The sequence below is a fragment of the Anas acuta genome, chromosome 7 (genome assembly GCF_963932015.1).
Source record: "Anas acuta chromosome 7, bAnaAcu1.1, whole genome shotgun sequence".
Classification (NCBI taxonomy): Eukaryota; Metazoa; Chordata; class Aves; order Anseriformes; family Anatidae; genus Anas; species Anas acuta.
In genome coordinates this window covers 35741005-35763355 of record NC_088985.1, presented here as the reverse complement: position 1 = coordinate 35763355, position 22351 = coordinate 35741005, and the positions used below count along the sequence as shown (strand labels likewise).

At 40.0% G+C, this 22351-nt stretch overlaps 1 protein-coding gene across 3 annotated transcripts in view; it reads right to left on the bottom strand.

Moving 5' to 3' along the window:
* DOCK1 (dedicator of cytokinesis 1) overlaps nt 1–22351 on the bottom strand; it is a 258548-nt gene that overhangs the window by 49864 nt on the left and 186333 nt on the right. For 2 of the 3 annotated variants that reach the window (XM_068689180.1, XM_068689181.1), the window contains exons 33-38: nt 21566–21714; nt 12311–12396; nt 11968–12124; nt 8717–8757; nt 7369–7459; nt 3750–3869 (exon numbers count right to left, since the gene is read on the bottom strand). In XM_068689180.1, the coding sequence (XP_068545281.1) occupies nt 3750–3869; nt 7369–7459; nt 8717–8757; nt 11968–12124; nt 12311–12396; nt 21566–21714 (644 nt within the window). Of the gene's footprint in view, nt 1–3749; nt 3870–7368; nt 7460–8716; nt 8758–11967; nt 12125–12310; nt 12397–20330; nt 21335–21565; nt 21715–22351 lie in introns of those variants that run through there. The other variant, XM_068689182.1, reaches the window with a different exon arrangement.

Below are 22351 nucleotides of genomic sequence, written 5' to 3'. Positions count from 1 at the left end.
GTGAATTTCACTGCTATCCTGTTAGATGGAAAAAAGGCATTCATTGCCATCCTAGGAACTGGAAAAAGACATTTAAAGGCAAAGCATTGTACTTACTGGGACGTTTCAAACACTTTGTGTTTTCTGGCTCCAGTAAAACAGCAAAAGCTTTTTTTTTTTTTTGAGGTGGTAAGGGGGCAGGAAGGGTGGAGGAGTGGAAATGAGTGTGAGCAGTGTGCATTTATTTATTTTTTTTCTCTACAGGACCAACACTTTCAATTTATGAAGGAGCAGTAGAAAACATTTACTGATTTATAGACTGCGGCATCCACTGGCAAACCTGAAACACGTTGCAGTTCGTAGATTTTGCCGTGCAGGGATAAGCAAGCTGCTGCCTCCTTTATGGCTACAGAGACCATATAAGCCTGTTTAAAAATGAAATCTTATCTTTGTCAACAACAGCGGAGCATTTCTTGGCATCAGAAGTACATTAGCATTGACTAACATCAACCACTCCACACAGAAAAAAATTCACCCCTTTCCCTCTTCCCTTTATTACTGCCTCTATTTCTCCTTCTCACTGTGATATACTCTAGCCTAGCAATTTTCAGTAAAGTCCCTGGATTAAGGGCTTTATTGAAAATTACAAGACTTCAGGAAAACACAGAAAGAGCAAACACTTCAGAGCAGTTCAAAGGATAGGTTAGACCGCCGTGATAAGAGTGAAGATAAAGCTTTTAAGGGCAAAAGCCAAGAGAGATGAAAATGAGACTGGAAAGTGCAAAACAGTAAAGGAGAATAAACCAGCAGAGAGGAAAAAATATATACATGTCCTAGGAAAACCCAGAAGTAGCAACTTTTACTTTTGGAAAGAAGGGGCTTGGTAAAGTAATGACGGGTATTACTGATAAGGAATCAGATCCAAGAAGCTGAAGAACAGAAACTGTACCTGACAGCATTAATCACTGAAAGTTAAGGGTACACTGAGTCTTTATAAAAGACTGTGTTCAAGACCAAAAGTCAAAGAAAAATAAGAAAGCAAGCATGCTAATCTCTTAAAAAACAGAAATCAAAATGAGTGCTCTGACAAGGGTCTCAAACCACAAATAACAGGGATACTTGTGGCGAAGGCTAGTATTTTGTCCTCAGACAAATGGCATTCAGTGCAAGCCCCAATTCAGCCCTATTAAATTGCAAATTTCTCAGGCACTTCTGGTCTAGAAGTGGTATGTTTCTGTGTCTGGTGAATACAGAAGATTACGCCTTCCTCTGAATTCACCTCACCCTGCATGCTAATACTTAAGGAGCAAGTTTCATGGGTGTTCTGCACTTCAGAAGTGCCTTGAGCTTTCCTCTTGGGAAATTACCCTCGCAAGAGAATGGGATCTTGATTGTTGAGAGGCTGAACTACACATCAGCCTTTCCAAAATACTGCCGAATTTTTAAGACCAAGCATTGCCTTTTGAGAAATCCCTTTCTCCCATCTCCTCTAGACTATGTGCTTCTAACCACAAGTTACTTCTCAAGTCAGCCTGGCAGGCTGGAGTGAAAGAGTGCTCACAACTTTAAAACCAAACTATTAAGCTCTGTAAAAGCCTGGAAGTAGTTCTACAGCTGTCCAGGGTCAAAGGACCTTCTGTGGGCATCTCTTCTTAACTTCATGGGAAGAGAAAGCAAAGCAGTAGCATCAACAGAAGAAACTGCCAGGCAGAGGCGCAGCTTACAATTATGGTTTAAAAAAAAAAGAAGAAAAAAAAAAAAGAAAAGAAAAAACAAATTGGTTAGTTTACATAAATACTGTTTCAGAGGTGTTACTGATCATGGAGTCATGATGCCATTAAAGTAGCCTCGAGTAAACTTGCAAGCTGCATAGGTAAATGCAAGAGGTTCGTTTACCCTGATGTTGTAACATCCCAAGTGAGAGGATTACCTTAATTCTACCATGGCAACCTTCCACTTGAAAATTTATTTTAGATTTTCATATTCTCAGCATATATTGATTTTTTTTTTCCTTTTTGTTGACTAATACAAAAATTTATCCCAACTTGGGTGACCAGAAAACGAGATAGGAAATGTCTGCAAATGGCAAGAGTGCTTTGAAAATGAATCCTCTGCTCACAAAAATAAATTAAGCAGGAATCCTATGGCCTGAGCTGGGTAAAGAAATAAGTGATCGCAGTGGTCCCCTCAGTATCACACTCCACCGATAAACTTTAAATAATGAAGATTCAGTTGTTTAACTGTGAGGAAAAGGAGTAGACACAGAATTTTCACCGCTGTTTCTTTCATTTCTGGTTGTGAAGCCTGAAAAAAATTAAGAATGGTTATTCAGTCTGACAAAGGTCTCTCAAGCGTGGATGCCGTGCTGTGTAGTGTGGAACAGGCTGAAAAGCAAGCAGCAGGTATTTTGCCTGCTGTTTATATAAACAGCTCATTAGAGCTGTCGGCAGAACTGGGTGGCTACAACTTTAAGGCAGGCTGCTTGCAACGCAGCAAAGGGCGCTGCAGCTTTTAATTTGCAGCCGAAATGCATTGGCCTGGTGTTGGGAAGAACAATTCCCACGGACTGTATACTAGCACCATAAAAAAGTAACTGCGAACCCATAAACACGTAAAATAACCAAATAAAAACAGGCGGCTTCTGCCTTTTCCTTTCCAGAGGGGAATGTAGTATGAAAATAGAGTTTTAAATCAAATCCAACCCTAATTCTAACTAGGTTCTCCTTAGCAGCCGCTGAAGGGTCAGTAGAAATTTCTGGGAAGTGGAAGCATGTTGAGGGCTGGATGCTACTCACTGCTTAAGCACAAAGGACAACTGCTCACCAGGCCCAGCCGCACGCGGAGCCTGCCTCTATCACAATCTAGAATTACAATTTTTTAGCGTCACTTATTAACAACTTTTAACTATTACATTAAGATAAGGTGTAAGGTTTGACCTTTTAAGCAGTTTCTATCAAAACACTGATCCGACTCTGCTAAAAGCCTACTTGCATAACGTGTTGGATAATTCTCTAATTCTCCCTGTCAATAACATTTCTGTCTGCACTACGTTTATGCAACAAAAATTGCTTTTAGATAAATGACCCCCTACTGGTGTTAAACTACTACCAAAAAACAAGATTGTGTATCCGAAAAATCCCGATGAAGAGATGTTCACCTCTGTATTTAAGCATTGTAGGCATGCACTTTCCCAGCTCTGCTATGTCCCTACGTTTTGCTGACTCCTGAGCTGAAAACCACCAGCTCTGTCCAGGTGATACCTGCACCCACCCCTTCAGATGCAAATCCATCTCAGAAAACCAGGAGCAATGACAGGGAAGTGTTCTCATTCTCTCCACTACCCTCCTACGGTACGAACCACGCAAACATCCGTCCTCTGACAGATATTTTTTTTTGTGTGTACACAAGAAAAACCAAGGGGAGCTGAAGGACTGCGTTAGCTACTGCAACTGCCAGAAAAAGTAAGTCCCGCAAATTCCATGCATCACTTCTTTTTTTATCTTCTCTGTGGCACCATATACGCATACGTTTACCCTTAACACAGCAGATATAAATATACCATTGATTTTTTTTTACTACATTTTTTTTTTAGTATTATTATCTTCAAATACTGGCAGAGTGTTTAAATAAAACACTCCAAATAATAACTTACAACAAGTTTAAAGCTCCCTGAAGGTCACTTGATGCAAACAATGTTTATTAGTCAACTTATAAGTTAGACAGAAAAGCAATGAAACATATTTGGAGGACTTTTTTTCTTCCCTTTTTACCTTGCCCTTGTCAAAGTAATGGATAATTTCTTGATAGAGCTGCTCTTTCAGCTGTCCTTGAGTAGCAGCCTGGTATCCATCCCGCTGGGTAAGATGTGCTGCACATGCTTCTTCTGACCACTACATCATAGAGAAAGACAGATGGAACAAGTGAAAACAAGTCAAAAGTTACGGACTGTGTCAGTAAAATTAGGCTGTATAAAATAGAAACTTTTGATTTAAAGAAACGATTCACAACTAAGGCACTAACAAAGATTTCATTGCAGCTGTGTAACGATTCCTCCGGCACAAGGACCATTTATTAGAATGCCGTAATGGGAAGCTAATTACAGATATCAGATGGAAGGAAGCTTCTTGAGGTGGCTTCCTCTCCTCAGTGAGTTTGATGAGGCTGCCTTTGCCTTGTTGATGGGTACAACCTGCTGGCTGCATGACGAACACTGGCAGGTTTATGTTGAGAGAAGCCCTGAAGCCAAGACACATCAGCACAAATGGAAGGGACTGGAGGCATAGACAGATATTAATGAACTAAAATTCACTGAGAACGTTTAGAGGCATGCAAAAGTACAACTAACTTCATACAGCCTGTTTGCAAACAGTTGCTCCTGCTCTTCCAGCAACTGCCCAACAGACGAGGAGCAAGGCAAAGACATTACACGGATTTCTCCCTAGATTTGAGAGGACCACATAATTCCCTACGGCTTTTACACCTGCATATCTTACATCTGCGTAAGGGGCAGATGCAACTAAAACCTCTGGACTCCACTATTTATACCATATCTTCTTCCTCTCCCTTCCCTCCTCCCACTAATATTCCCTAGGACCTATCTGCAGATGAGACAATACTGGAGCCTTTTCCCTTGACAGGAAACTAATACTATATCCTACCTTTCCACAGCTATCTATTTTCATGAGGCTAGCAGGAAATTAATGCCTTAGAGACTCACAAAACTCTATCAAACCAAATCAAAAACCTCCATTAAATCAAATAAAATGTCTCATAGATTGAAAAAGAGACAGGGACAGGTGCTTCAATATAGCTTTTGCCTTAAGAAACCAAGTTTAAAATAAATACAGAACTGTTCGCTTTCATCTCTGAAAATCAAAGTTGCTATAGAAAGAAGACTGCCTACAAAAATAAAATGGTATAACTTTCAGAAAAGAAGAGATCCGTACAAAGATCATCAACTCACAGATTTATTCACAGAATCGTTGTTATATCATCTAGTTTTACCTCCTCTATATTATTAAATTTCATCCAGTTATTTCAGATTTGGCCAAAATGTTTGTGTTTAACTTAAGCACAGCTCATGTTTTGTTACAGGATATCTTACAAAAGCACATAATGACATTGTCTGGAGATGAGAGGGCCTGAGGATTACACCCCAATCCCTGGTAATGTGTTTCAGTGGGTACAGACTACCTGATGTAGATACGTCTGACTGCAGCTTTGAACTCTTAGTTCCTATAATCTTTTCCTTAAACGGCCACAGGAGGCTCTTTAATATCATTTTCTTCCCCTTAAGACAGTCATTTGATGCAAATCAAGCTGAGCTCTTTTTGACAGGCCAGCCAGAGAGCACTTCACATTTCTCACTGACAGAACCTTTCTTCATTTCTCTTATTATGGCTCTCTTAAAACCTTTCCTTTTATTTAATCCTTCCTAAAACCATGCAACTCTTCACTGCATTGACAGTACAGCTTTGTACTGCAAAGCCATGTCAATGAAGGAGACAAATTTCATGGAGTCTCCAATGCAATGGTACTTTTGTCAGTATGCTTCTATTAGTTTTGAGTATCTTAATTTTGACTAAAAAATGCAAATATTTTATTTTATTTCATAAAATCTCTCTTTTCCAAAGTTTTTTTTTTTTCACCAGCTCGCAGTAATATGGAGAAAATTATGGTGGCTCTCTCTCCAGAGACATCCTTCTTGCAAGTTTAAAGGTGAAGTTCTAGAAAGCTCTCAGTCTTGACCTAAATGTGATCCCATTAAAACCAACGTGATGCAACATATGCCAATGATGAGTGTCATTGAAAATCCTGTCCTCAAGGCTTGAAATAAAAGCTCAATTGCTTAGAATTACACACACCACAATACTGCTGCTTTTTAAGCGACACTGAACTCCTTCATCCACTGCTAACTCCTGGAAGGAACAGGATATTACATTAGATATATCAATACACTTCTACAATAAAGAATTTCCAAACCATAATGTAAGTCTATTTATAAACAAACATCGGCTTCGTGATAAAAACCCACAATAAATATTACCCTTACATTTGCCATCTCCTATTGATTTGTAGTATAATAAAAGAAAACTGGATATTTATTTCCAGTAAATTAAAGGAGTATATTAAGATACTCATCCAGTCTCTCAAGATACTCTGTAAGAAAAAAATGAAATTGGCTAATCTCTAATTTAAAGTCATACGAAGCATATTGACTAACGATTTCAAGACATAAAGGGTAGAAGTTAGAACGACATTTTATGGCATTGTTCATTCCATCATTTTTGTGGAAAGTGCAGCACCTGGGGAAGGCAATGCTTTATCTTGTCTAAAAGGCTCATTCATGTAATGCCTGATAAGCAAGTATTACACAATTTGGCAGTCATGTTTTACGTCCCTAGCAGGAACAAGAGGGATCTTTATAGCCACAGACTCAGCCAGTTACTCGCTCCAACTTCTACCCACAGGCAAGCGACTGCACCAGTCTGCGTGACTGAAGGTGTCAAAGCCTTCTCCTCAAATCTTTAGCTCTCTGAGACGTGTCTCAGAACAGAAAATTTCATTACCAGAGAAGTAACTGCATCCAGCAGGCCGTGTCCAACAATTGCCCTCGCTTTGAATAATGCATAAAGCTATTGCTACAGTGGTTTTACACTCCAGATGAATTTTACTGTTGTTTTCTTTGAGCAATAACCCTATATTTATTTTAAAATGCAGCAAATATATTTCAGTGTCTTCATCTAACTTGTAAAAGTACGCTCTGCACCATACTTAGTCTTAATATAGTTTGGATGCAGTTTTCTTCGTTTTGATGTACAAATAATCATCTGCACATCATTTAGAAGTACTTCACTTAACACCCTCCACTTTTCAAGTTTTCAAAATATACATTTTATACTATAGATTCTCTTAGGATTGCTCAGATTAAATCATAGATTGCTAAGAGCAACTCACTGCATCAAATGAGATACATTTCCTTTACAAAAGGGTTCCCATTAGCATGGCTTCAGCAATAATACCTCAGGCTTACAAAACACTCACCACTGGCATATGAAATAGATGCCTCCATACGCTACATAATTTGGATATTTAAAATATATTTATACTGCAGCTTTGCAGTTTATGACTTGTGGTCTGTACTTGACTGTACTTCCGTACATTTCAGATCAAGGTCAGTAAACCACGCTCCAACATGCACCAATGGCAGAGGGTTGGTTTCCTGCATAGCAATGAATTAATTACACGTGCAAAAGATGAAACTGAAATAAGAAGCAGTGCACAGATGTTCATCAGTTTAAAGTACAAGTTCCAAGACTGGTGAAAACAAGACTACTACTGGTACTGCTAACATCATCTTCAAAACTTGCAAAGTATTTCAGTGTTTACCTTAAGAAGCTTTGCATGAAGAAGCAACGTGTAGGCAGCTTCTGTGTAGTTATCACATTCTTTGTGCAGGTCACACAGCTTGTACAGATACCTGCAAGGAAGAAAAGCATCGGGTTCTTAAAACAGGCTGGTTATTAAATGTCACCATATAATGAAAAATAGTTGGCTGTGGAGACTACGACAGTTCAACTCTATCTTCAAACAGTTAAATATATCTAGGGTTACTTCTTAAAGTTCATATGTCTGTGGTCAGGAAACTTTCATGACCACTTGCATTTACACCATGTTTTTATCCCAATGACTTGAGAAGAGTGATGAATCCAGTACAGATTTTGTGCATGAGATCTTGCTCTAAGTGTTCAGCTACAGAGACAGGTCTTCTTCCTTGACTTAAATATCAGAACATCTCTGAAAGGGGATTATCTTCGTTTGTTTGTTGGCTTGCTTTTCACGGCGATTTAAAAATAATTAAATAAATCTCTTACAAGAGTTTAGTAACAGAAATAGGAGAGAACTTCAGTGGGAGATAGGCAATGAGAGACAGCTTGTCTTTGTACAGACACTGAACAGGGCAGACCCACAACCCACAACCCACAACTTCATGTGCACGTCCACGGTTACTAATCCTGCCTTTTTGCTAGATTTTATCTATTTTTCAAATCATTAAAGCGATAATTAAAACCATTTAAAACAACAGGAAGTGAGTTTACTAGAGAAAATTTTTCCAAAAAGATAACATCTGAGAACAAATTCACAAATAACATTTAGATAGCTAAAATAGCAGTGAAAGAGAAACTTCATCATTTTAGCACAACAGTCTAGCCAATTTTAAGCCAAAGTAGAAATAGAGGTCTAGGAACCCTGAGGTTTACAAAAACCACAACAACATATTACCATTTTCACTTTGTGTGAAAACAGATTTTGAAGGGTTCCCAAAAGCTTCAAATTTAAAATAAGTGTTAGTCATCAGATTATTTAATAGCCCATTTTACCCCAAGTCATGTATTTCCTACCTCACCAGGAAGTAAAATTATTTCTTTGGCCAGTTTTCTTTTGACTTACTTTCCTCGTGTGACAACACGCATTTGCATTTCCCTGTTCACTGTTATAAAACTTAAGGGGTTGGAGGAGGGGTACAAAAAAAACCTCTCAGGATCTCAGAAGGCCAATTTCTAATGCTCACTGTTCTTAGTGATGATGAGCTTTTGAGCTTGAAGTTCAGTAGAGGTGTGCTTTTTCATTACTTCTTCCCTTTCAGCCCCCAGCTGACTGCTAAATAAGAGCTTAATTTTCTCCAATTACGCTACAGTCAATCAAGCAGAATTTGTCAGTGGTCGTGTTTACAAACCTTATGTACATTTCTTCTCTCTCGATCTCCTTGTAGAAATTCTGAAAAACAAAATAATTTCCTTACAAAGTCTTTGATTTCACAGCCAGAAACACATACGGAACATGCTAGGAATTAAAAATTCATAATCGGGTAGAATCAACCTCAAAACCGCAAAATTAAATTTGCCTCTAGTGATAGCACACAAGTTATTTAACTTACAAAATCTAATGCTGCGATGTTTCATGATGTAGCATATTAGGACTTATGTCTTATTGGAAAGGTTAAGAATTTGCGAGAGCAGTACCGGTAGAAACTGGCTTCTGGCATTTGCACGTCACACATCATTAACCATTTGCAGCTGAAATTTCGTAATATACAAAAACCTAATTTTTAAGAAACAGTTGTTCTATGGATTTAAAATTCCAAACCTTAGCTGAGCAATACATCACCTGCCCTTGAATTCTAATAGTTTCCTTGGAAATAAAAAGGCAGATTAGTGTTATTTATCTGGTTTCATATGCCACGCATTCTCATCGCTCCCTTCAGAAATGTCTGAATGCCTCTGGTCTTGAGATAAACTAGTTAACACTGCAAATATTGTAAATACAGGTTATGATAAATTGGGCAAGATATTAAAGGCTTTCCTGAATCTTATTTAAAGTTTGCCTTCAAAAGTTAAAAAAATAAGGAAACAAAATACAAGGAAATTTATCCTTCACTGAACTACAATGTATTTCAGGGCTGAATTAAACCTGAGTAGCCAGGAAAAAATGCATAAGCCCAACACCAACAGATGCATAAGGCCAATACAAAACATTCCCCTTCAAAGAGAACCTAAAATATGTGATAGAATACACATCTGTGATAGAATATGCATCGCTGAGCTGCAAAAGACTAGTTATTTAGGGGATGTATCATAGACATAGCTGCTCACTAGTTCTGAATTTAACCCACAAGACAAAATGAACCAGGTGAAACTACATTCCCCAGAAATTTCTAGTCTACTTTCTTTATGTGTTTACTTTTTGTTTGTTTGCTTGTTTGTTTTTTTACGTAGAATAGACTTCTGAGTTGGGCGATCAATATTGTAAAGCCATTTTGTCCCATCGTCCTGACACTGCTGCCACCTGCTCTGCCCTTCCAGAGCAGCCTGAGAAGGGGCAAGAAATCCACAGAAAGCAGAGGGGGCTCGGCCAGGAGGCTGGCACTGACCCCACTATGTTTCCCAAGGCTTCCTCTCCCCAGAGAGGGCTCCCTGCTCATGCCCCACCTTTGTGTGCTCTTCCCATGCTCCCCATGCTGGCCCACCCCTGTGCGGGAAAGGTGGGGAGCTTTCGGCAGGATCCCTCCTCTGATCTCCTCTGCTATCTTGTCTGCACTCGTGTTTTGCCAGGATTGTCAGAGGCAGGAACAAGCAGCTGAGGGAGCAGATAGGGCTTTTTTTTTTTTTTTTAAATATTTTTTTAATCATCAGCACTGGCTTAAATGTATATCAAAACCTCTGACTTAAACTATATTCAACACAGGCAAACTTAATCCTGTGAAAGCCTGTACATTGTTAAAGGCCCAATTAAGAACTCTTTGAGCCCTCAAGTGGGAATTATGCTGAGTATTGGCTCTGGGTCAGACTCCTGTAAAGGCATAAATTTCACTTCAGGTGCACGGAGAATGATGAAAAGACTGTATTGGCCCTGGAGGGCAAATGGGACTTTAAAATCAACCTGAGGTTTTAAATCACGGCTACTGAAAGTGAGCAAAGTTCTGCCCTTTGATGCTTTCATACATTTCCCCTAGACTTCAGTGGCAGGGTGGTGTGTGGATAACTCACAGTGATTTAACTTGACGACAGTACATCACCCACAAAATTTATCACCTACAAATACCTGAAAAATTCAGGTGACAGAATCACCATCAGGAGACGCTGTCAGAGACACTTAGGGAAAACAACCCCCCAAAGGGGCTACCAGTTCCCCTGGGGCTGGCATGGCAAGAGTTACCAGGAAGGGTCTCAGGAGTTTTATAATGAAGGGAAAGAGAAATAACTTCACCATCCTTCGGAAATTTGCCTACTTTTATATATATTGTTGTCATGTTTTGCAGCGTGTGGTGCGTGTGATTTTTTTTATTTCCTATCTTGCCTGGTGCGAACTGGCAGGTTTTTCTAACTCCAGCTCTGCTCAGGAGGACACCGTGACTTTTCTGCAGGCAACCAAGGGCACCTGCTAGATCAACAGCCGGTGACAACTCTCCGCGTCCCTCCTCTTTTCCCATTTGCTAAACGTTCTGATGCTTTTTGATGTGCACAGAGAGGAAAAACAAACTAAAAATAAAAACCCAATTTCTGATTTGATGTCTCTATATTCTCTCCCATTTTGACGGGCATCATTTCATTTATAGCTTACATGATAGCGAGGCATAAAGGCTGCAGTGAGCAAGCTGAGGACATTTGCGGTGCTCGCAAGTGTTAAAAGCTACAAACTATTTACTCAGATCTTTCCAAACCAGCCTGAATGAAATCTATCAGCCATATCACGTCAGGCGATAAGCACAGTCTGTACCCCACACACTGAAATGAAGTAATTTTTGATAATGTTATGGGGATGAAAGCTATGAATGCTTAACTGCTAAGAGTTTAATGCAAAGCAACAAATCTAACTAGGACTATGTCAGAGGTCTCTAAACTTTATTTTAAGACCATTTTTCCATATGCACTGATTTTGTGCTAATAAAATCTCATACTCTAATGCTTCCAGCAAAAAGCATGATGTGTCTGCTGCCTTCAACTCTAACTAAATGGACAAAGGTTTGTATATTCTCAAATTATTTGTATATTCTGGACCAAAGAGAAGGAAATTTCCTATCATTGAGGGAAAAAAAAGTTTATTCTGCTTTCAATGAAACAATAACTCACAACTTTGTTGAAAACTTCTGAATTCAGAAGTAGAATACAAATGGGTTTGCAAACTGCATATTACTCCAATACTGTGTGTAAAGTGTTTTTCTGTATAATTTTGTTCATATGTAAATTGTAAATGTCAACCAATACCCCCAAAGGTCAGGTCCTGAAACATTCCTTCTTAAATTCTTTCTTAAAATCAATTAAGGAAATAATAACCCATGTTTCCATAAATTCACTTTCATTAAGAGAAAAAAATATTTTAAGATGGAATGAAAATCTTAACACATATTCTGGTTTAAATGAAATATTTCGTTAAAGGTGTAAAATTAGAAATGCAGTGATCAGTTCAGGTGGGTGACTCCTTGCTTACCAGCACATTGACAGTACAGCTCATGCGGTTCTCTTTGTTCTCGTCGTGCATGATGGTCCTGTAGTCCAACAGCCTCTCCATTAAGCGGACAACAAGTTTCACAAAAGTTTCTCCACTCTTAGCAAGGTATTTGTGTTTTCTGCAGTGCTCTAAGAGGCTGAAAAGCCAATTACATATGCCTTGTTAATCACACACACAAAAAACCTTGACTCAGGTGCAATTTTAAATATCGTGCATCATTAACAGATTTTAATTATTTCTGGGCTACAAAGTTCATTGTAGTCTAATTGCCCTCTCTCCTGACTTCCCCGTGACATAAATCTCACCACTGATCAACACTTACATTTTGTCAAATAACACTTTGTACTGTTCATCTCCTCTGCCTCCTTCCACTTCATGATCCAGTTTCGTGATGATCTCATTTTCAAACTACAATTAAACAAAGCAAGCGTAAATAATCAGATGGCAAATATTTCACTTTATTACTGTAGTCTCAATGGTTCACAGATTGGTTGGGTATCTTGGTGAGATGTTTAGCTACTGTTTTAAAGCTTGATTGACTTTTAAGAGTTTGCAATCTCTGGTATTAGACTATCCACTCTGATCTGCTGCCCTACAAGGGTTTTTTGTTGAAGAAATCATTGGTCATGTTGTTAAATGAAGCTTAAATATTTGCGTTAGGCAAACTAAATAAGGAGATTAATGACGAGAACTAGGGCAAGGGAAATAAAAAGACAGACACAGAATGTCCCCTGCAATAATGACAACGGCGACAACAGCGACGGAAGCAAAATGCAAGCATGTTGAATGCTCTGCTGGAGACGCGAGGTAACACCTACGGCTGCTCAGCCAGCTGGATCCCTCAGCCAAACGAGCTCCCTGGCATCGCTGCCATCCCTGCTCAGTGTAGGTATCACTCACTTTGTGGCACAACCCAGTCAACCTGCTAATAGGGCAGAGCAGGAGGGAGTTGTTTCAAGCAGCTTAAGAGTAAACGTTTTTATTTGGGAAGTAATGCGAACTTAAGTGGGCATTAGAACACGTTTTAAATGCAACCTGGGTAGCTCATTGTATTTTTAATGGCTACAGAGGCTTTTACTGCTTCTGCTTTGACTAAGGCCTGGCTATGAATGAACCTGATCAGCAGAGGAAGAGCCATTTTGTGTCCACTGCTAGGTAAGGAGTTGATCTAGTCATCTAACTCCTAAATCCGCATTAAATAAGCACAGGCATCCACACAGTGATTCACTCATTGTCAAGAGACCCCAGCACAAGAACCAGGGTGATTAGGGAGGTCCTGCTGCAGGGGAACGGGATCCCACTGCTGACAGAACCGCTGGCTCTGAGTTTTCTCCCTGTCAGTGTCACAACAGCACCGAACAGCTCAGAGGAGAAGCGAAGGGCCACCCGCACAAGAACAAAGCGTGCTAACATTTTGTAAATGTCAGGAGATGTTCTTTGCATCCACAGTTAATATTAACAGCATATAATGTATAAATGGAAGAAGAACGGCCTGCCAGCATGACATGCCTTCAGCCCCAGGGCGCGTTTCCACCACTCAGGCCCAGCAGCAAAGCCCAGGGCCTGCTCCTGCATCTCCACCCAAGCCACTTCTCCATGTCACATCTCCCCACCTCTAAGTTGTACCCATAACATAACAGCACTTCTTATTCTTTATAAAATATTTCCACAGCCTGGAGTTTCTACTTTCCAGTGACAACAGCTCATCTGTTAGAGCCACCTCACACCGGGGCTCTCTGTGACTGGAGGATGTGTTTTTTTGGTGGAAGTCTGTAGGCAAACTTGGACTTTTCTTCTTTTCTTTTACCAGGGACACAGCAAGGAGGCAAGAAGCCCAGCTTCAAGGACTTGTACAACAGAGGCCACATGCTAGGGATTTAGCTCAAATCTGTGCTGAAAGATAAAATCAAGAAGATCCAGCCTCTGCAAAGGCCTCGCACCAGGCACCTGGGCAAATGGAGCAGCGCCCCAAAACAACCCAGATTCCAGTGCAGAGGGAGCCCTGGCCTCACCCATGACATACCAAGCAGGGTGCCAAGTGCCAGGGCCACAGCACCGCCCCAGGGGCATCTGGGGACAACAGGGGACAGGGATCTTCCATGGGGTCAGCTGGGGAAGACGAGCTGTTATCTCCATCCAGCAATGCAGCTCAGACTGGTTTAGCTATAAAGAGAAGCAGCATTTTTTTTTTTAATTTTTTTTTTTTTTAGTCCATGCTGTAAAGTTCTGCTGGCATATTTATTTCAGCAAGGAGTGTGAGATCACATATCCCCTGCCAACAGACTTGTGTCATGATGAAACTCTGACGATAAGGGAGTATTTTTTACCACCTTAATTTATATCACTTTGAGGAGGCGTAGCTACGTCCACCACTGGTCTTGCTGCCAAGACATGCTGCATTTTGAGCTCTGCCCACGCAGTCCTCCCTCTGCCAGCAGAGGTTATCACAACGTCTCTATCAAATATCAAACAGACATTTGCCCTTAGTTCTGCCACAGTCTCTTTGTCCGAAGCCGCTGCTTCGTGCACGTGGCAAGGTAAACGTGAGCAGAACAAGAAAAAGCCTCTGGCAATAGGTGTGATGAGAAGCATCGCAGCTACCCCCCCAGCTGGACGTGTCTGCCTGCTCTCCTGGCTGCTCCTGTCCTGCTGAAGCCTGCAGCAGCTGGGAATATACATGCTCCCAGCCAAGGTCAACCCGCATACAAAACGTGGCCACGAGCTGTGGAGATGTTCCTGCTTTGCTAAGAGAAATCATTTTTAGGCAGAACTATATACACTGGTATAAAGGATTTGTTTGTTTAAATTGTGGCAAAGAACTCCAAACCATGACTCTTTATTAGGCCAACTCAATCTCTGAATATCTTAAGTGGCTCTGCAGTAGCTCAGCTGCTGTTACTATAACGTAAAAACCCACAGTCAGATCCAGGACACTTTTTATCCCCCATTCCAAGACTCCACAATCCTCTCAGCATTCACTGCAGTAATGTTCACATCTCCTCCTACCTTCACTGGCCACCCCAGATTTTTTTGTCCTCTGCATCTGAGTTGGGAAATTTATTTTTACATACCATATGGCAGCCTGCCAAAATTGTCTTAAGAACAGAGAAAAAAAAAAGAAAACACCTCTCTGTTCTGAGTTGTGTCGATGAGCTATCACGATGAGTAAGTGCAGAAAAGTCCTGCTCACCTACAGCTCTGTGCGGGTTCAGCATTCGGTCTAACAACATGCACAACACAACTGCAAGCCGTCAGGGAACCCCAACCAGAGACTGCATCGTGCATATAGTGATAAATCCAACTAAGTACCCAAACAACAGATATTCCATCTTAAAACAATTTGTATTATGATGTTTGACTGTTCTGAAGATGAAAACCCAAAACATCAGATTGAACCATTTCAAAGATGCTTTTCTGTACTCCAAATGATCCAAAAAATCACAGAAACGCTGTCTGGAAAGAGACCTTGAAGGTCATTCAGTCCAAACTTCCAGGTGATGCAAGAGTATTGCCAACACTAGATCAGGCCAACTGTGACCTTCTTAGCCAAGTACCGAAAATCTCCCCAGATGGATGGCTACACAGCCTCTCTGGGTAACTTCTTCCAGTGCTGCACTAATTTCTTTGTGAAAAAAAATGAATGAAAAGTGAAGTGAAATAAGGTTTTTAACACCACGAATCCATTATTCAAAAAATGACAGGAAAATGAGAAAAGGAAGAATAATGCAATCCACCCCCTCTAAGAGGCAAACCCAAGCTGAAACACTTTCCCATAGTAAAAGGACGTGTCAAGTAAAATGCTGAGGCAATACGACGATGAAACAGAGAAGTCACCGAATTCATGTTCTCTAATGAGACCAGAAAGAAATTGACTTTCTATACCAATGTGAAAAATGACACTTGCTGCCAGCAAGAAGCCAGTAGGTGATGTATTTTTTAGTAAGAAATTACTCATATGAAGAAGAGCAATTACATTTGCCATACAGGACCACGAGTATTTTCCGATAACAATTTTACTTAAATTTCTGTAAATCTAGACTTTGTTGGGCTATTTCCGTAACGGCTCTCTTGGGTTGAACAGAGCTAGAGCTGTGACATTTCTGGGGTTTTAAGGGAAAGGACTGTTTGCTCTGCGATTACTCTTCATATGTATCAAGGAGGTGATATCACACAGCCCTGACAACTAAACATTATTTAATACAGTTAAAATTCCTTCTTCTCTCTTCTGAAGAACGTTTGTTGACATGGGGTGTGGTCTTCCAGGAAAGGGGAAGAAAAGGGTCATGGAGTTGCCCAAACTAATGGCTCTGGGACACTGCAGCTAGCATCTGCTGAAAAATTCTCCAACTTTCCTTCTCTTTTTTTTTTTTAACATATAAATTAACACCAAGCATGCTTGCAGTTATAATAATAGAATTTACCCTCAAGCGAAGAAGCACCAAATTTTCTGTGTTCATATTACAGCCAGTTACACTTGCTGAGGTTCTTTCTGGAGGCTTCGGGGATATATCTGGCACTAACACGATGAGCTAGGTTCATATCTTTCTGTTGACAGTGAAAGCTCAAGGGGTGATGTTATGAAGATAATAGGAAATTATCATCAACTTTTGCTTGCAGCTGATCAAGATCTCAGCTTCTCTTCAGGATGTGTGCTTGAACTTTAGCATGGAGTATATCCACTGCTTCATCTGTCTGCTACAATCTCTCATCTGGAGAAAACGGTGGTTACAAATCAATGTGAGCTATCTAGAGTCCTCAAGTGTCAGTTCAACTAATCACTTTTGGTTTTAGGTTTACCTAAAGCGTTGTTGGGCTACATTTGTAGCACTGAGTGACAATTTAATCAAGCTGTAGATGAGGAGGGCTTTCAATCCTCCAAGCTGCTACAAATTTGTTTAGTTACAGGATAATAATGAATTTACCATATAAGATTCAAGTGATAGAAAAACACCACTAGAAATTAGCTCTAAAGCAGAAATAGCACACAGATACTGTAAAACTTTGTTCAAAGGCCACTACAGAAGTCTTTGGTAATTCCCAACAGTTTTGGCTGTTCTGTCTCCTATTTTTCCACAGCACTCTGTTTGGCAAGCAGGTCCAATGGCCTTTTAATATTAAGCCATTTCAGATGTTTCTGGACATGTTGTAACATTAGCTTTTTTCCTTGCTCTTATGTGAGGAAAGAATACCAGTGTTCTTTAAAAGACCAGAAAGGAAATTAAAAAAAAATAATAAAATTAAACTCAGATAGCTAAAAATATTACCCATTGAAATTAATCCTTTGGGGTGATGATTTATTTGAATTTGCATGCTCGGTGGGATTACAAAGGACAATGTGCAGCATCACAGAACCTAACGCAAGTCACTAATCTGCGTTCTGTCCTCAAATCCATAGTGTGGAAAGAGGGAGGCTAACACAGGGCTTAGAATTGGTAAAAAGACCTACCAGGAAATTACAGGTTGTAAAAGTTGATAGATACCCAGGTAAAGTAGCTATTTGTAATTAAGGAGAATTATACCAATTTGAAATTCATTGATAAACAACAAGAAATTACAGAGCAAATAAAAATGCTGGTATGGCTGCCTCAATGATACTAGGATTTACTGGTAAATGCTGGAAGTGAATTAAAAGGGTTTTACCCCTTCCCATCTCTCCTCGTTTAATTCTCTTCACAACAGAACATTAGCTAGAGGTACTTTAGCCGCACCCATAGTTTTATTTTCGCAATCACATGCATTATCCATTCATTGATTATGCATTTCTATACGACTTTGCACTACACATGCATTCATTATGCAGTTCCCTATCATTTTTCTATCTTTTTGGCTATGGCTCCATTATGCTAAGTGTTGTTGCAATGTGTACAAAATGGGACAGATGCGTTGTTTTGGGGCTCTTTCCTCAGACCATTACTTTTGCACAGCTCCTTACTCTTACAGTGTAAGAACACATGCTGGAGCTTGCATGCTTCTGCCACTGATGCTAACACCACTGGACAACTTTGACAATCCCCCTTAATAATGCTGTTTAGCCTGAAAACTAGACATATGGGACTTCTAATTCCTGCATGCTCACTACTGCGGAGCGGGAGGTACAGCTCATTTTACTTTGAAGGATAAGGGCTGTTGAAGTAATAAGGCTGCTTCCTTATTATTTGATGAGATGTCATAACATTGGGGAAGAAATAGTAGGGTAATGCTTCTTGCTTAACCCCTTACCTTAATTCATTAATAGTTATTTTGGGTTCTTAAAATAAGCTACTTATACTATTAATTTGTACCAGAACAATTAAATGAAATTGCATTACGATGCAGTGCTACGAGACAGGGAAAAGCCATTGCACATCTCCCTGCTGCCAAAGACAGGTGTCTCCCTCTGCCTCCTCCCATGTTCTCCATGGTCTATTTGGTACCAGTTCCTGCACTCGCACCTCCCTATGAACTGGTTCAACTCAGAACAAGCAGAAAACAGTTAAATCAGCAATGACAGGGCCAGAAAAGGTAAGTTAAAGTTTTGGGTAGGCAAACAGGCACGTTCCTCTGAAAGGGAGCTAGAGGAGGTGAGAGATGGAAGGAACAGGGCACAAAAGCAGGAGGTCGGGGCTTTTAGTGCTCCAAATTCCACATTTCAGCTGAATGACTGTTTCATAATGAACTTTCTCTCCTGCTGCCACCATGGGATCCATCACTTTCACCTGACCAGGCCTTGAACAATCAAACCAATTCTCTTTCATCGCTTCTGTGGCTCGGACATATTCCCTTTGATCTGGAGGGCTTGCCAGTAAAACAGGCAAAGGGGAAAAAGCGAGCGGAGAAGAAGGCATTTTCTTCTATAGGGAAGCTTCAGTCCCACACAGACTTTAGCATCAGATTCCTGCTTTGAGGTACGGGCTACTTTGAAGCCCATATAAGGCTTCAAAGCACATTAAAAGGAAGAGGACAAAAATGGGCAACTCCAGCTTTTAATTCAACCGGCCTTTAATTTAGGGGAATTCATCTTCTGCTTCTTCCTAGGGCTATATATATACTGGAAGAACAAAATCCCCATTCTGTTACTGGTTTTACCAGGCAAACCAACTCACACTGAAATAAAACCAGCCACGGGGAAAGCTGTCTGTTTATAACACAAGGCATCACAGCATAGAAGTTCTGCAAAAAAATTTCATTTCCTCCCCCACACACGATGAGGTTTGCACATCTGCTGGAGAAGTGGAGCCAATTTAAACCCTTATTGATGTGACTAATAAGGTTAGATAATTGGATTTCTGGCAGATTAGTTTAACAGCAGCCAACCATTCAATTCTGAACTTCTCTTTGAAAGCAAGGCTGGACAATAATAATTAGTAGCTGCATAGTTGCATACATACAACATAACGCAGTGCGTTACGTTGACAGATTAAGTATGAACACATACCCAGGTATCGGTACTATTTAAATAAACTATTTTTTATCTATTTCTATCATTTAGAAGACAAACCACTGCAGTTAATAAACAAGTTCTGGTTTGCAAGACAGATGATACAGTCAAAGTTTGGGAAGCGCCTGGGAATTGCATTTGTTTGGTTCTTCGGACCGGTTCCAGTTCTACCTCAGCCTCCATATGGCACCAGACAGCTTTGATTTACACCAGGCTGTGATGCTCATGGCACCAAACCTTTAGCTCTTCTGCTTGGCTGCAAACTTTCACAGGCTCTGTATCGCCAACTGGATGCTACAGGGGCTCTGTAGAAGTGGGACAGCTCATATGGGGTCTGCACGAGGTGTCCCACACACCTCTGCTGCTGGCATGCAGACGTCTCATGCACGTCAGAAGATGCGGGGCTGCTGCTGAATGGGGCTGACAAGTTACACCTGGCACCAGGAAGACTGAGGTGCCAAACGCCTCCTCTGCCTCACAGATAAGGTCAGCCCCCGCATCCTGGTGCGAAGAAGCGAAAGGGGAACCAACAAGAGCGCACCAGGGTTGACTGCAGAAATTGGATGTATACAAGGCTGTGAGAGTTGAAAGACGGCCAAGGAAATTGGCTGTGATCTTCGTTCCCAGAACACCAATCTGAGAGCCCCAGCATGCACACAACTACATTATCTGCAAAATTATAAATGGATAGATTGATTATTCCATTAGACATAACTGTTCACTCCAAACACACTGAAATAAGGTTTATTACCTCTGTACCTGTCATCTCAATGTTATGCCCATAAAGAAAGAAGCTATACTGACACGAGAAATATATGCCAAGTATCTACAATCCAAGACATCTCTGACTTCAGCATGAAGCATTTTTCTTCTCAAAAGGCACAAAGAATTGTGTGAAATATTTAAGATGTTCATTTATTAAAATCAGCCAACTATTCCACACAAAGCTGGTTTTCTTCTGTCAAGAAAATACAGGGCCATAAATTTAGCTATAAAGTTACCCTCGGATTTTTGATGATCCATATAATTGTACAAATAAAAAATGACAAGTAACAGAGAGAGCATCTGACATGAAACTGTTTAAATGGCATCCCAGTGAGCATTTCAATCTTTACAGTATCATCAGAGTCAAACATAAGAAAGGATGATTACGCAGTAATTGGATAGATCCAAAATACAGTTCACCACCTTTCCATACAGCATCCAGCACAAAACAAATCAAAGTAATATAGCTGATGTCATTTCCCCATGTTTAAGTCTCTCCATGCAGATATTCCTTTATTCTGGCTACAGATTTATTAAGGGTTCGTTATGGATAACAATTCACTAAAAACATATATCTTCCAAGAAAGCAAAGGCGAACATGAAGAAAAAAATAAACAACACGTGTCAAACTTTACTGCAAATTTCACTAAGTCATATCGTGAACTGACAGACATTTCACTGTGTAAAGGAGCTACTCTGGTTTATATGATGAAACTACCTGGCCTAGCTAGTCTTATACTCAATCCATAAGGTAAAGTTTCAAGGGAAAGAACATAAAATGGATGATGTCAAGAAACTCTCCTCCACTCTCCTTGTCTCTCAAAAGCAGATGCTATCAGGGTAAGGTTGTATGTGCTTATTCAAGGACTTCCTTCAGCATGTTGAAATAAAATAGAAATAAAAATGCTCCAATAGTACTTTTGATTTTGCAGTGCCGATATAGCATGAAGATAGACTGCCACTGATTGGATAGCCTTTTTCCCTCTTAAAAATCCCCAAAATGATATAGAGTATCCAAATTGTAAGATAGTACAGATGATAAATTTGTACAGGTTATAGTTTCTTTTGCCACATTATCAGGCTTTCGTTTATGCCCAATTCAACTCCGAAGCAGGCTCCTTTCCTGAGTCACAGTGAAAATTTAAGACATCTGTCTTTGCTCTCCTGATGTATCATAAAGAAAGGTTTCATTTACTTCATGCAAATTTTTCCTTCAGTAAGAATTTAAAACCTTCAGATGAAAATTCTATAGCCACTCAGAGTTATAGAAAACAAGCAATCCATAATTATATTATTCTTTTGAAAAAAAAGGAAGTAACAAATATCCTTATGTTTCTGTCAAAGAACAGTTAAATCTTTCCTACAAACTTCAAATATTTGTTGCTTACTGCTTACCATCTGGAAGCTCCTGGTAAAATGGAATTCACACTGCATCATATCAAAGAAGATGGGGATCGTGGCTTTTCGAAGCTCTGTTTCAGGGATAAGCGTCATTTCTAAGATGGGTCCCACCATTTCCGGGATGAACTTGATTTTATGCTGACCTGTAAAGAGAAACAAAGCATTGCAGAGCTAATGAACGGCTGCTGACTTAGCGGATGATAATTGTTTGAAAAGCCATATCAATAAATCCTCGTATAGCCAAAATGCAAGACAAGTCTTTTTCAAGATCTGATCCAACTGAAACGCGTTATAATTTATTCCTCAAGAGGGGAAGTATGTGATACGTATAAACCCGAATTAATGAAGAGTTGTTCAGCCAGTAATCAAGCTGGAACTTGCTGCATTTTTCAAAAAGCACCTGTACTAACAAATTTCAAGATTGTCTTCAAATACATCTTATGGATAGCAGAGGAGGCGGCTAAAAGGCACATCACTTGCATTAACTTATTTAGACTTCTGTATCTTCTGCAGTGTACAAAATGTTCTTCACGTCACTCTATCAAAATGTCACCACGAGTACATACTTACATAGCCTCAAGACATGAAACTACATCTTAGCCAAGCCGACAATATGTCTTCTTTCTCCCAGAGTCGATCTGACTGGCTAACTTTATTTCACATTTACCTCCCCAGGAGAAAGCTGCACCTCCCCAATGCTCCCTGCTCTGTGCACAGAACAGAAATTAAACTGTACCAGGAACATGAAGCCTAATAAATATTGGACTAGTTAAGAACATC